The 16,018-nt window shown below is 42.7% G+C and overlaps 1 protein-coding gene across 2 annotated transcripts; it reads left to right on the top strand.

Moving 5' to 3' along the window:
• The first annotated feature begins 2,839 nt into the window (after positions 1 to 2,839).
• On the top strand, positions 2,840 to 13,551 carry LOC308098210 (uncharacterized protein). 2 transcript variants are annotated; one of them, XM_080446470.1, is made up of 5 exons: positions 2,840 to 3,124; positions 4,498 to 4,597; positions 5,846 to 5,947; positions 11,920 to 12,201; positions 12,516 to 13,551. In XM_080446470.1, the coding sequence occupies exons 2-5, from the start codon at positions 4,528 to 4,530 to the stop codon at positions 13,394 to 13,396; spliced, it is 1,335 nt and encodes a 444-aa protein (XP_080302596.1). In that variant the 5' UTR covers positions 2,840 to 3,124; positions 4,498 to 4,527; the 3' UTR covers positions 13,397 to 13,551. The 2 variants fall into 2 exon arrangements, with proteins under 2 accessions (XP_080302596.1, XP_080302595.1); XM_080446469.1 differs by having other exon boundaries at positions 12,432 to 13,551.
• The last annotated feature ends 2,467 nt before the right edge of the window (positions 13,552 to 16,018 follow it).

The following is a 16,018-nucleotide window of genomic DNA, read 5'->3' as shown; positions in this document are numbered from 1 at the left end:
ACAAATAATAATAAGCGCTCGGATGTCCCATGTTTACAATACATACGTGTTTTATTGATACTAGTGTTGATGATGTCTTATTATTGGATGTCTTTAATTGTCTCGATGAATTGAATACACAGGACCACAATGGAAACAAGCCCTTAGGGCTTTTTGAGTTATCCTTTTAGCATGATTGTATAATCGTACCACTGTACTATTTGCAAACTGTTAATAAAGATTTAGGTCAGCCTGACCCTTAAGTGTTTCCGTTCCGTTCAGTGCAGGTCGCAAAATGTCTGCGCATATGATGGTGGCGTTTTTCAGACATGCAAACTTGTAGCTTTTCAGCTACAATAGCCGTTTCGAATCCAAATAAATAGGGCAATTGTGTGACACTTGACCCGAAAAAAAATAAACATGTCACCTTTTTCACCTCAGGGCTGTTTGCATTCCTGGTTTTTACTTCATTACCGACTGAGACCTGGCGATAAGACACGCAAGATAGGGCCCTCAGTCTTAAAGGTACAGTACTGCACATCAGACATGCTGTACCCTGTCACAGGTGTAACAGTCACAGGTGTGTGCCAGTCACAGGTGTACCCTGTCACAGGTGTACCAGTCACAGATGTGTGCCAGTCACAGGTGTGTGCCAGTCACAGGTGTGTGCCGTGGCACCTAAGCATGAGTCCTGCAACTTTGTAGAGTTTGTGTATGCTCCAAGCAGCAACACTGGTGGAAAGATGCCACATTTGTCCCTTCAGGATATATAATATCTGATCTACAAGCTTAAAACGCATCGCACCGTGACGCGTTGTGAGCTTGTAGATCTGCTATTTTCAATATTTTTGCCTATAATGACATGCCCAACATTTGTAATCAATTATAATCATGTAATAAATTGTAATCATTTAAATTGATAGTTGGATTAACTGTTGCACTCCTAGATGGATGTTCTGGTCTCTACAGGTCTGGAAGGTCACATAGTACTGTTACTGTATATAAACAATGGACAGTACCTGAGACCAACAGTGGGGGGCAGCAACACGCCAACTGGCGTCTAGACAGACTCTGGTGTGTTGACTGACATTTTCGGGTTATTTGTTTTTTTTAGGGGAGGCGAGATCTTAGTTGGGCAGGCGACCGCCTGTCCTGCCTCTACAGTGGGTACGCCACTGGTCGGCGCTCATAAAGACAGTGATGTCACTGAAATGCGACAACTTGTCTGTCTGCTGTCTACCCTCTGCTGTGTTAACATTATGGGTAACTCGTTAAAGTGGCAAATCAAATGTGAAACACATCAACTATTAAGAAAACAAGAAGATATGTTGACAAAGACACTCCATACATTTGGAAACATATTTTTATTTAAATCAATATCGTCTTCAGTTAATGCAGGATGATTTTAAAAGTAGGCTAACTCTCATATCCTCTCATAGGGATTGCATTGGCAGCTGCAGTTCATCGTTCTAACGGACCTCGAGTAGCGGTGCTGTCTCAAAAGTGGGCGTGGATTTGTAGGCCTTCCGCTTCCGGTCATGTGTGTCTATATAGCACGCAGCGCGTGCGTGCGCACAAACGCACACACACACACACACACGCATGAGATGTTTCATTATTATGCTAAAAATCCAATTGATAATTATCAGGAAGGTGAAACATAAGCCTTGAGGACTTAACATTAATTCATTTTGGATGTGTGGAATAATAATAAAGTCTGGAGTGCTGGCATCTGTGTGCCAGTCACAGGTGTGCGCCAGTCAAAGGTGTGTGTGTGCCAGTCACAGGTGTGCCCTGTCACAGGTGTGTGCCAGTCACAGGTGTGTGCCAGTCACAGGTGTGCGCCAGTCACAGGTGTGTGCCAATCACAGGTGTGTGCCAGTCACAGGTGTACCCTGTCACAGGTGTACCAGTCACAGGTGTGTGCCAGTCACCTGGTGTGCGCCAGTCACAGGTGTACCCTGTCACAGGTGTAACAGTCACAGGTGTGTGCCAGTCACAGGTGTACCCTGTCACAGGTGTACCAGTCACAGATGTGTGCCAGTCGCAGGTGTGTGCCAGTCACAGATGTGTGCCAGTCACAGGTGTGTGCCAGTCACAGGTGTGTGCCTGGCACCTAAGCATGAGTCCTGCAACTTTGTAGAGTTTGTGTATGCTCCAAGCAGCAACACTGGTGGAAAGATGCCACATTTGTCCCATCAGGATATATAATATCTGATCTACAAGCTTAAAACGCATCGCACCGTGACGCGTTGTGAGCTTGTAGATCTGCTATTTTCAATATTTTTGCCTATAATGACATGCCCAACATTTGTAATCAATTATAATCATGTAATAAATTGTAATCATTTAAATTGATAGTTGGATTAACTGTTGCACTCCTAGATGGATGTTCTGGTCTCTACAGGTCTGGAAGGTCACATAGTACTGTTACTGTATATAAACAATGGACAGTACCTGAGACCAACAGTGGGGGGCAGCAACACGCCAACTGGCGTCTAGACAGACTCTGGTGTGTTGACTGACTGTTGACACTTTAAAATACAAAGACAACTAAAACAAGTCGTTTCTAAACAGTGTCGTCGTTAAGCAGCAGGAGGACGTTTGTTAGCAGCTCAACCACTGAAACACAGCAGAAGATGAACTCATTTGTAATGTTTTGGTTTGTTTTTGTTTAAGAATATACTTTGAAATTCATGTTACATTATTAATTCATTGGGCATTTATGAGGCTTCTGCGGGAACTCAGAATAGTGTGTGTTTCAACCCGGACGAGAGAGAGGCACGGCCGAGGACCGTGTCCGTCCCTCTCTCTCGTCCGGGTTGAAACACATCCATTAGAGCCAAATAAACAGAGCAGAGAGTGAACGAACGAACGTGATACAGAGAAAGTCTGTGTTATAATATAAGTTTGCAGTGAACAAACCTTTGTGTAACTTCTGTCTGAGTGTGTCTTTGTGCGACAGTCTGTGTAAAGAGTGACAGGCTGGCACGTTGTGAAACGGGAGAAATTTACACACGACGTTCAAAGACTTTGCTTTGTTGTTGTGGTGGGCTAATGCTAATGCTAAGCTAGCTTCAAGTGGGTACACTCCACATTAGAGGTGTTCAAGTGTGTTTTCTACCAGGATACATTACTGAGGAAGGTATGTTTGTTGTTGTTGTTTAAAATAAGAATGTTGTCTTTATTATGATTACTTTACTTTTGGATTACTACTCCTTTCTCCTTCATAACATGAAGGAGAAAGGAGTAGTAATCTTACTACTCCTTCATATGATGTTTTTGCATAGTATTGTATATCTTTCTTTCATTACATTTGTAGATGAATTGAATACACAGGACCCCAATGGAAACAAGCCATAGCGCTTTCTTGGGTTTTAATCCTTTTAGCAGAGCTTGTATAGAACTTAGCCCTAGAATGTCTGTGATCTTACATACATTTCAAGTATTCCAAATACACAGTCATAGATCTCTCTCGGCTCCCCACTGTGTAGTGCCGATCTGCGCGGCCATAAAAGTGCTCTAAACTCCGTCTGTACTCACCCAATAATTAATTCCTAAGACGTGGAGTCATATTTTGTCCTCTAGTTTCATATCCATGTGAAAGTTCTGCCAGAAAACGTGTGTTTAGTCAAATATCTCCACTTTTTCACGAGCTGCACACGGACGTCTTTCTGTACGACACGAGGGGCCAGGAATGATTGCAGCACTGAATATACGTAACTTCCTTTAGGACGCACAAATGTTTGGGACACACAATTGACAGGTGCTTGTGATTGCTGCGGGGTAATGAATCATCACCTGCCAACAGTTTTCTGGCAGAACTTTCACATGGATATGAAACTAGAGGACAAAATATGACTCCACGTCTTAGGAATTAATTATTGGGTGAGTACAGACGGAGTTTAGAGCACTTTTATGGCCGCGCAGATCGGCACTACACAGTGGGGAGCCGAGAGCGATCTATGACTGTGTATTTGGAATACTTGAAATGTATGTAAGATCACAGACATTCTAGGGCTAGTATAGAACTGTACTTTCTGTGCTTTTTTTGCAAACCGTTAATACAATATTCAATGCATCAATTGACCTGAAGGAAAAGGGGTATTTCACTATTATGGTAGTGAACCTGAACAGTGTTTACCTGAAAAAAAAAATAAAACAATGTTTGTATTATTAATATTAATATTATTAGTATTTCATTTGTACAAATCATGACTAAATCATTTCGAATTATTTTCCTGAAAAGAAAAAAAATCGTTCTACTTGCCTTAAAGAGGGAACATTTTCTGTCAGAGAGAGGATTACATGAAGATATTAATTATATTATATTATTAATTATATATATATATTATTCAGGACATTTTCTGTGAAAATGTTACTTGCCCAATTGACAAGTGATTACCATGTTACTCCTTTATTATTGTCTGTTATTGTTGAAGTTAAATGTAAGAGAAGTCTCTCTTAAAGTCTTTGTAATGAAATCTGAACTTTGGGATTTTAATTGTTTCATTCCAGACTCTGTGGAGTCCAGACTGCAGGTTGCAGATGAACTCTCCAGACTCAGCCAGACCCGTTTCAGTGAAACAGGAGGAACCTGAAGACCAGCCAGACCTCAGTACGTTTCACTCTCTGTCTGTCTCTTTGTTTCTTCCCTTTTTTCTAGCTTCAAGGTGTTTATTGTCACATACACATACAATACTATTGGCAGCTGCACTATTGGCAGTGAAATTATTGTGCTTCATCAGTGTGGAGTAAGATAACATACAAATTAAATAGGATAGAAAGGAAATAGTAATTGAAAAAATAAGAAGAAGAATACAAATACATGAAGAAAAAAATCAAGAACAGTACACTGTTTTATTTAGAATTGTTCATTTATGCAAATCCGTAGTCTGGATGATTGTTTCTGATCATATGGTCTTTTCCACTACACATACACAGTGCCAACTTTGACTGAATGCAGCTTCTTCCAACAGTTACAGTGAATAGTCCTTGGCTTTAATGCACCCAGCAGGGATTAATCTGACAGATTTTGGTGCTCAAACGCCTTTCCTTTAACTCCACTTTTAAGCCACTTGCACACAAGATGTCTATACATCTAATGGACAGATTGCCATGAAGCTTCCTCTGTGCATGCATGCTCCCTGGAAGATTAATCCTAACAGAGTGTCCCAATGACCTGATTCTTCTGGCGCCACCATCAGGCCAAAATAGTTACTATAAAATAAGGCTATTTTGCCTTTACCTTCAGCAAATATTATTGTTATTCTTGACACCACGGGTCTCCAGTTATTAACCCATTAAGACCGGGAACGCATCTGTGTCATTCTTTGTATTTCTTTGGCCATTTAAAAATAGCAGATATACAAGCTTACAATATACAAGCTTGTAGATCTGCTATTTTTTGGTGAAAAAAAATGTGAAATCGGGTGCACATTTTTGAATACATATATACATTTTGTACTCAAATCTTTGCTTCTGGGGGTCCCTGGAACAACATTTGAGATGGGGTGGGGGTCCACAATTTACATATACTTTTGGGTGGTCCTTGACATGGTGGTCCTCATATTATAGCAACATACGTTTAAAAAAAAAAAAACATTTGACATTTTTAGAATCCCCAGAAGCAAAGATTTGAGTTATAAATGTTCGCTTAAAAATAATTATATATATATTATAGATTTGCACACATTTTCAAGATTTGTTTTAAAAAATAGCAGATTTACAAGCTTGTATCGTGGCACTCGGTGCAGCTCTGTGAGCTTGTATATCTGCTATTTTTGAATAGCCAAAGAAATCTTAAAATGACACAGATGCGTTCCCGGTCTTGGATTAAGGTCCTTATTCACTTGCTTCATTTCAGACCAGTGTGTGGAGTCCAGACTGCAGGTGAAGATGAACTCTCCAGACTCATCCAGGGACATTTCTATTAAACAGGAGGATCCTGAAGACCACTCACACCTCAGTAAGTTTCATGTGCTCTCTCTCTTTCTTTCTTTAATTTTTTCCATCATTACAATATCTCTTAAAATATATATTTTTAGGGCGCTCGGGTGGCGCAGTGGTAAAGTCCCTGCCCACCACCGCGGAGGTAGTGGGTTCGAATCCACCGTGGTGCATCCGGCTTTCTCAAGCTTTTATACGAACACAAATGGCCCGTGTTCGGGGGAGGGAAGCCGTGCGGGGAGGGTGATATCACTGCACGTATTCCTAAGGGCTGGGGGCGGCACCTGTCAGCAGGGAGTTTTGGGGCGGGAGGAGTAGGATGGAGGCGCTACGTCCTCCCGGTGGGGGCTCCTTACTGGCATTTGAGTCATTCGGATACAGTACAACAGCAGTGGAAACACACAAATGTGTGTGGTGAGGAATTAATTGGTCTAATGAGTAAATTGGGGAGAAAAAGGGGTAAAAGATTAATACTAATAAAAATACATATTTTTAAACATTTATTGTTATTACCTAATTATATCCAAAAGCACATCCTCTTATGTGAACATGCAATGTAAAAGAAAAACGGCAGCATATAACTTTACATCGTAAATGTTTTTTCAATGTTGCTGTAGGCCAGACCATATAGAACAGGGTTTGTCTGTATCCAGTCTTTGTATGCCTACTCAGAAGTACACTGACGAACATGGACATGGAGAAGTCATTCTGAGTGCGACCCTATTAAATTCACTGTTATCTGTTCTGTCGTATCTGTTCAAAAGTAGACACAGCTGATGTCATCAAACAGAAGCACCTCTGGCCATGAAAGCCTGCAATACCTGGTTGAAACTTGGCTCGTAGTTGAAAATCTATTCATGTAAATGGAGTTTTATGGCGCACTCCGTGACGTCATCGCCCGTCGACCCTGTAGTCTTTCTTGCATAGCACAATCACACCACATCTCCCCTTTTTAGAATCAATGGGTAGACTGCCATTGATTCAACAGACACTGAGGATTATTCTGCCTCGTGGTTGGAAGGTCTGCTCCTATCTGAGCCTGTACCACACACAAACACATTTTTTTTTTCTTTTTACTCTTAGCTAGAACAAACCACTTCAAAATCAATATCTCAAACATCCATCCTATACTAACCCTGTACTGTCCTCCTTCTAAGCCCTGCAACTGACTTCAACATTTACAGTACAATGCATAAACATAACATATTCAATCACATTTCAATATTCGTTTTCTTTTCTTGTTTTTGTCTTTTGGTCTTTTTTTTTATTATTATTTTTTACTTATCAATAGAGTCTCTGCAATGTCTCTAGAAAACAAAATTATAAGTCCAACCTAGTTGGTCTCACCACAGCCCTCCCAGACCTGGTTCTAGGAGTAGGAGTAGATGGCGGTTCTGGAAGACTCTGCTGTGGTGGTTCTGCTGAAGGTGGTTCTGGAGCGCCTCCCAGGAACGGCTCCGCTGCACCACGGCCACTCTGCTCCGGCGAGGACCTCATAGGGATGAGATGACGACGGTTCCGTGGGGTCCTTCCACCAGATACGATCGTGGGGTGGTGTGGCTTTCGATGATAGCTGCAGTTTTTCTTTGGTCTCTGATCCACACGTCCTCTCCTGGATTGAGTCTGTCAAGGTTCCGTGCCCTATGCTGCAAATTGTAGCGCTGTGCATCTTTTGTCCTCTTCTCCCCTTCTTTCTGCATAACAGCCTCACGATCAGGAAGAGCAGGATTTAGCAAGGCAGGAAGAATAGGCACCGTTGTGCGGAGCCTCCTCCCCATGAGAAGCTGCGCTGGACTATACCCGTTGTCGAGAGGGGTAGCCCTGTAAGCGAGTAAAGCAAGATAGGGGTCCTCCACTTTCTTCAGGAGACCCTTCACAGTCTGTACTGCACGTTCGGCTTCGGCGTTGCCCTGAGGGTATCTTGGGCTACTGGTAACATGACGGAACCCATAGGACTCTGCAAATGCAGCGAAGGCTGCTCCGGAGAACTGGGGCCCTCCATTCGAAATGAGCTGATCCGGAATCCTGTGACGAGCATAGATCGATTTCAGGTGATGGATTACATCGTTTGACTTTGTGGAGGTCAGCAAGGCAATCTCCACGTATCTTGGCATGTAGTCCACAACCAGCAGGTAGGTCTTGCTCCCAAGCATGAACAGATCAGCTCCTAACTTCTCCCATGGTCGGCCTGGGTATGGCGATGGCATCAGCGGCTCCCTGTGGTTCTGTCTCTCCTTACAGCATGTTTGGCAGTTGAGAACCAACTCGTTCAGTTGCTGGCTCAGCCCGGGCCACCATACTGACTGTCGCGCCCACTGTCTACACTTCACCACGCCTTGGTGTCCTTCGTGCAGTTTGGCGAGAACGTCATTTCTCGTAGAAGGGATGACAAGTCTGTGTCCCTTCAGCAAGACACCATCTTGGACTGTAAGGAACGCCTGCTCTGCGCTGTACAGCCTGAGTGCCGGTTCTTTGGAACCGTGTGCTAGCCAGCCTTCTGCACACAGCTGCATCACCCGTGCACACACACTGTCTCTCCGCAGCTGCTCTCTCAGCTCTTCCAGGTAGTCAGCGCTCACAGGTAGGTTCTCCAGTACCATGTCCACGCTCTTTGTCAGCTGGATTCTCTTCTCTCTCCACAGGAGCTCGTGACAGCGTATCAGCTGTCCACAGGCATTTCCCTGGCACATGAGAGATGGAGTAAGAATAGCGCATCAGACGCATTCTGAAGCATTGGATCCGAGGAGGTAGGGCATCCAGTGCCTGAGACCCCAGGAGACTCAGGAGAGTTTTGTGGTCCGTCTCCATCTGGAAATGTTTTCCAATAAGGAAGTTACGGAACCTCTCACAGGCCCAGGTCAGCCCCAAAGCTTCCTTCTCCACCTGTGCGTATCTCTGCTCCGTTGTTGTGAGAGACCGCGACATGTAGGCTACTGGCCTCCACTCCTTGTCCCATTATTGGAGTAGTACGCCTCCCAATCCGTACGACGACGCGTCTGTTGAGACTTTGCACTCTCTGTTGGGATCGTACATGGCTAACACTGGTGTAGACGTCAGTGCATCTTTTAGATCTTGAAAGGCTCTTGCCTGGTCGACGCCCCACACCCAGCAGTTCTTTTTCGACAGGAGATCTCGCAGAGGCTTGTCTCTCTCGGACAGCTGTGGCACAAACTTCCCGAGTTGATTTACCATTCCGAGAAAACTTCTCAACTCGGTCACAGTTGTTGGCTCCTGCATCTTCCTTACGGCTTCCGTTTTTCCCGGGTCTGGGCTGATGCCACTGGTGGAGAGCACGTGGCCTAAAAAGGTCACCTCTGACTTTGACAGGTCGCACTTATCAACATTCAGAGTGATGCCTGCCTTCTGGATATTTTCCAGCGTAGCATGCAGGCGAGCGCCATGCTCCTCTTGTGTTCGACCCCACACCAGCACATCGTCCACGTGGCAAACAACGCCCTCAATTCCTTCTGTGACCTCCGTCACCATCCGGTTCTGAAACTGTTCGGGGGCGGATGCTATGCCAAACGGTAGTCGTCTGAAGTAATAGCGCCCGAAGGGTGTAATGAAAGTTGTCAGTTTTGCTGAATCTGCTGTTAGGGGAATTTTCCAAAACCCCATGTTTGCATCCAGCTTACAAAAAATTCTGGCTCCAGCCAGCATCCCCAGTGTTTCCTCCACTGATGGCAGGATGAACTTCTCCCTACACACTGACTCGTTGAGTTTGGTGAGATCGACACATATGCGTACAGCACCTGTCTTTTTGGGCACCACCACTATGCCAGCACACCAGTCTGTTGGCTCCTCGATTCTGCTTATCACCTCGAGTTGTTCCATGAGGGACAGTTCTTGCTTGACTTTGTCCATTAGAGGCAATGGAATCCTCCTTGGTGTTTTTAGTGAAAACGGTTCGGCCCCTGGTCTCAGCTTGATGGCATATGGCTGCCGCATCTCTCCGAGCCCTGTGCATAATTTTGGGTAGTTCTCCTTTAATGTCTCCATAGTGACACTGTCTAGGCGTGCAACGAGCCCCAGCCTACAGCTCACAGATCTCCCCAGCAAGGCAGTATGCACATGACGAGCAATGTACACATCCTCCCTCTCTTCCTTCTCACCTCTCCTCAGTAGCAGTCTGGCAACGCCCACTACGTTGAGTGGACTCCTTCCTGGTCCCAGGAGTGCCTTTGTTGCTTTCCTGAGCATAGGTGGACTGTCTCTGTATATGTTTAAGAACACAGTGTAAGGCAAAACTGTGACATCGGCACCTGTGTCAATTTTGAACATCACACTGCTCTCATGGATGTCAATATTGACCATCCAAGGATCCCCATCTGTCGTGACGCTGCCGAGGAAGATTTCCTCCTCATCCCCATCCTCTTCAACTTCATGCACAGATTTGGATTTGCACACACGCTTGTAGTGTCCCCTCCTCCCACATGCATGACATTTCACTTCATTGGCAGGACAATCACTTTTTGGATGGGATGGAGAGTTGCCACAATTTTGACACTGTGACTGTGCACCCTTATCTTTGCTGTACTGAGTACTGTGTGGCTTTTGCTTTTGGCTATCAGCATATTGAGGTTTGTTTTTAGCAGATTTGAAGTTGCTCTTGAACACTCTGTCAACAGATTTTGCATCACTTGCCTCTGATCTGGTGTCCCCTCGCAGAGAAGACTGCTGCCTTTTCACCTCCTCGCTCTGCCGTGCCATTCTTATGGCTTTATCCAAAGTTGCTCTGCCAGCGCATATAGTGCAGTGACAAACGCATCCACACTCTCCCCTTCTCTCTGCTTGCGCATGTTAAATTTAGCACGCTCTTAGATAACATTTTTCTTCACTACAAAGAAGCCTTGTAATCCATCACGCACTCCTTGGTATGTGCGTCTTTGTTCAGCCGTCAGAGTTAACCCACGGAGAATATCGTCCGCCTCATCTCCCATGCAATAAATCAATGTGTTTACTTGATTATCTTCAGAGCTTGCATTGAGGTTACTTGCCAGGCGAAATCTTTCAAATCTCCGGATCCATTTGTCCCACTCTTACGGTCTTGAAAAGTCAAAGGACTCCGGTGGCTGGATGTTGAACGTAGCGCACGGTCCCGCTGCTATCACCGGCGCTGGTGCAGCCGCTGGCGCTGCTCCGTCCCCGTCTCCATCCATCTTGTCCCCCTTTCTTTACCGACGAGTACAAACGATCTTTTTCGCTGAGCTTACTCTCCACATTAACTACAGGACTTCTGACACCATGTCGCGTTATTGAATAACGTACGCGTGAGTCCAACTGTACTTATTAACGTGGTTAACTTTTATTCTCCTTCACACACATGTCCCTCACCCCCTGATGACTACAGCTGTGTTGCCCTCGCCGGTCGCACTCCCCGTGACGTCATCGACCCTGTAGTCTTTCTTGCATAGCACAATCACACCACACACTAGTCCCTCACTAACATTGTAGTCTAGTTTTTATTTGTTGACAAAATTGTCAATATATTTAGTCATAGTTTTAGTCATCATAGCTTAGTTCTTATTTAGTTTTTGTTTAGTTTTCGTCAGTGAAAAAAGGTGGTCGATGAACATTTTTCGTTATAGTTTTAGTCGACGAAATCAACCCTGTTCTATACCGTATACGGCTTGGCCTACAGCCTGATTTATTCACCTGTCTGTCTCTCTGTACTACTCAGTTACTACTAAGTTTTATGGTTTAATATTGTTTCATAATTTAATGATAAAAAAAATGCTGTGATAACATTATTCAATTGTTTGGTAAAGTAACTAAATATCTAAATTCAAATTACACATAAAAGACAAAATATGTATTTTGCTAAAACCTTGCTAAAAAAATTATTTGTCATGTAGCAACCTGCTGTTAGTCAATGTTTGGTCAATCAAATTAGGTGATAGCTCACTTTGTACAGGGAACACGGACAAAGGATAAATATATGTACATTTTAGGAATCCACTATTCACTATCATGTTATTGTTCTGCTCCTAGACATCCTGCACATGGTTGTGTGTAAAGAGGAGGTTTCTCCTGAACTGGAGAGGAGCCCCAGTCTGCTCCAGGAGGAACCAGAGCCTCCACAGATTAAAGAGGAACAGGAGGAGCTACTTCAAAGACCAGAGGAGCCTGATGGGTCAAAGTTGACATTACTAGCAGTGAAAAGTGAAGATGATGATGAAGACATCTCTTCACACTGCTCTGAAGTTGAAGTCGAGCTTGAATCTGACACTGAAGTCACTGAAGACAGCGATGATTGGGAGGAGACCAGTGGAGGTCAGTCTGTGTTAAACACAGGGACAGGATTTATGGGGTGGGGAAAACTGGTAGTTGAAATAAAAGAGGTCGATGAAAAATACAATTAGATCAGAAATATTAACAGGGGAGCCGTAATTCTCCTCAACAACTGACTTATTTGATGATGGAAGCTTTCAAGTTGTATGTGTACTAATTTTAACCTGCCTCTCCTCGTCTCTCCTCCTCTCTCTCTTCCCTCTGTCCCTCAGGTTCCCTGAAGACACGCCAGCCTATCCACACTGGAGAAAAACCTTTCCAGTGTGGACATTGTAACAAGTGTTTCAGTGAGTCAGGTTCCCTGAAGAAACACCAGCGTATCCACACTGGAGAAAAACCTTTTCACTGTAAACATTGTGACAAGAGTTTCATTCAGTCAGGTTCCCTGAAGACACACCAGCGTATCCACACTGGAGAAAAACCTTTCCAGTGTGAACATTGTAACAAGTGTTTCAGTGAGTCAGGTTCCCTGAAGAAACACCAGCGTATCCACACTGGAGAAAAACCTTTCCACTGTACACACTGTAACATGAGTTTTAATTGGTCGGGTAGCCTGAAAACACACCAGCGTATCCACACTGGAGAGAAACCTTTCCAATGTAAATATTGCGCCAAGAGTTTCATTCAGTCATCTGACCTGAAGACACACCAGCGTATCCACACTGGAGAAAAACCTTTCCACTGTACACACTGTAACAAGAGTTTTAATCGGTCGGGTAGCCTGAAGACACACCAGCGTATCCACACTGGAGAGAAACTTTTCCACTGCACACACTGTAACAAGAGTTTTAATCGGTCGGAAAACCTGAAGAGACACCAGCATATCCACACTGGAGAAAAACCTTTCCACTGTGAACATTGTAACAAGAGTTTCACAGTGTCATCTGACCTGAAGAAACACCATCGTATCCACACTGGAGAGAAACCATTCCACTGTACACACTGTAACAAGAGTTTTAATCTGTCGTGTAGCCTGAAGACACACCAGCGTATCCACACTGGAGAGAAACCTTTCCACTGTACACACTGTAACAAGAGTTTTAATCGGTCGGGTAACCTGAAGAAACACCAGCGTATCCACACTGGAGAGAAACGTTTCCACTGTACACACTGTAACAAGAGTTTTAATTGTTCGGGTAGCCTGAAGACACACCAGCGTATCCACACTAGAGAATAAACTTTCCACACTGGAGAAAACTCTTGTTTGCGGTACATATATGTTTTATTGATACTAGTGTTGATGACGTCTTATATATTATTGTATATCGTTGCTGTCCGGCAGGAACCAGCTAACTCCATTTTTCTGTACACTTTTTGTACACTTTTTTTTTTTCAAATCAGTGCTATTGAACACCCTTTACGTCTGTATGTTGATTAAAAAAATATTGAACCAATGAAAAGTATTAAAAAGTGCTTCTGACAAAAGCCAGCTAACTCCACCCAAGGGGGGTGGAGTTAGCTGGTTTTGCTGACTCCAGGCTCCACCCCCTTTTGACCTCCAACCTCATTGTGAGCTTGGAGGTCCATTCAGCTGTTCTTATCAATGATGAACTAAACCTCCTAACTCCTTTTTTTTTCTCATTTTTGTTTTCATTTCCTAAAAAATGAACATTTTGGAGTTAGCTGCTTTCTGCCGGAGATATTAAACCTATTTGTTTAAGCTTGTTTTTAGCTGACACTGTCATCAACGTCTATGACCAATGAGAAATGTGAGACTTTAGCTTGGAAGAATTGCAGGTTTTTCTTTTTAGTGACTATGGGTTGGGAGCTTTGAGACTATGGGATGTATTCCACAGGTTTCCAGTGGTGGAGAAAGTACTCAAATGTTTTACTATGGTTAAAGTATCAATACTGCAATGTAGAAGTAGGTACTCTGTTCAAGTAGAAGTCCGGAATTCAAAATTTACTTAAAAGTACAAAAGTATTTGTATCAAAATGTACTTAAAGTACCAAAAGTAAAAATACTGAAATGTTTGAAAATAGTCGATCTACAAGCTCACAACGCATCGCGATTTGATGCGTTGTGAGCTTGTAGATCTGCTATTTTCAGATATCCTAGGTATAAAATAGGGCTGAAGTGGTTAATGTATGTTTTATAATATAATAATTTATATCTGCAAAGTAACTATACTAAAGTTTTCAAATAATTAAAAAAAAAGGAGTAGAAGTAAAAGTATTGGAAATTGGAAATACTCAAGTAAGGTACAAATACCTCAAAATAAGTACAGTACTTGAGTAAATGTACTTTGTTACTTTACACCACTGCAGGTTTTTACACCACTGCAGCTTTGATGGCGTCACAGATTCGTTTGACGGCACTACCATCAATGCTGTGGAAAATTGTTTGTTTGTTTGTTTGATTACACTTTGCTAATCTTATGTTGGATTCGTGTTAACGTGTATTTTCAAACATTAAAATACATATATTTCCTTTTTTGTAGAAATGTTTTTATTTCACACAAATGTCCACACGTTATATGAAGAATTTTGTATAATATGACAGATTATGACTTGATGTATCATACTGTATATAACAAATTGTACATAATTGTCGTATAATAGAGCACCAAAGTCTGACGTAATTTACACATCTTAGGTTCGTCTACCTGGTTCGTGGTTTTCCACCCCCATTCTGAAGCCCCATAGACGTATTTAATATCGCGTCAAATAAGAACTGTGTTCCAAAAATAAACATGACCCTGGCGGTTTGACTCTTATGGATATGAAGCATCAACTGACGGTGAGAAAACTATAATGTTACTTCCGCCGAATTAGTTACATTTTCGCCAGAAACAGACTGTATCAAATATATATATTTTTTTAAATGCACTCCTATTCACTGAAGTGCCGATCCGACCGACAAAGACTGGAGGTTCATGTGTATCTCATTGACTTATAGATTATTTTTTTCCTTTACTTTTTTCCTTTCATTTGTACTTGAATGTGCACACATTTTGTACAAAAACATTGCTGCTCTTATCTTAAAAAGTTACATTGCTTTCCATTGTTTCTTCCAAGAAGTGGCATTCTGTATGTGGGCACCTACATAAGGAATTGAATCAGAACCAATTAATCAGAATTAATTGTCTGAAAATAAAAATAAAAAAAGGTAGACTTGATTTATTGCATACTGCTGGTCTCTAAAGCAGTTTGCTGTCTAATCTTTTGTGGGTTTCACTGTGTAGGACTACAAATTACAGGCTGTCTAATTAGGTTTCAATTTGTTGGACAAAGTATCAGGTATACTGATAGCTATAACATTCACTGTGTCACCTGACTCAGAAGACTAAAGCACATTCTGACCTTTACTTTTGTCAACTTATTTCACCAAAGCTTGTGGGTTGAGTGAAATACTGATCTTAAAGTTTTTGTTATCTCCTTTTGTCATTTGACTGTAATTGGCAATCTTCACACAGCCATCAATAGATTAGTCTCTCACCCTCAGTGGAAGGTCTGATAGGTCAGTTACTTACACCTAGTTTTTCTTCTATAAAAGTTTTATCGGCAAGGAGCAAAAACAAAGAGAATGCACCAAACTAATTGCAATGAAAAACGAATCCAAAATCAGGCATCCCCTTCCCCTCCAGAGGAGAAGACTGATATTGAAGCTACCTTTTTCTTGTTGTACTCCTTCCACTGGGTGGAGTATAAACAGGCAACTACTTGACTTTTTTTTGTTCTGAAATTGTGAAGTAATTTACATTAAAACGTGATCAAAACATACAAATGGAGGTATATGTATGTTCTGATACATTACATTGACACAGGGACAATTCCCCCTTGTCGGACCTCAATTCTG

Source organism: Gymnoscopelus braueri, assembly GCF_963280865.1.
Source record: "Gymnoscopelus braueri genome assembly, chromosome: 13".
In the NCBI taxonomy this organism is placed as follows: Eukaryota; Metazoa; Chordata; class Actinopteri; order Myctophiformes; family Myctophidae; genus Gymnoscopelus; species Gymnoscopelus braueri.
Note: the sequence above shows the minus strand (reverse complement) of the source record. Positions and strands in the feature narration are given on the sequence as shown.

Coding starts and splice junctions, on each gene's coding strand:
- LOC308098210 (XM_080446469.1), top strand. CDS start 4,528: ATGAACTCTCCAGACTCAGCCAGACCCGTTTCAGTGAAACAGGAGGAA. Junction 4,598..5,845: donor TGAAGACCAGCCAGACCTCA/GTACGTTTCACT, acceptor GCTTCATTTCAG/ACCAGTGTGTGGAGTCCAGA. Junction 12,202..12,431: donor TTGGGAGGAGACCAGTGGAG/GTCAGTCTGTGT, acceptor TCTGTCCCTCAG/GTTCCCTGAAGACACGCCAG.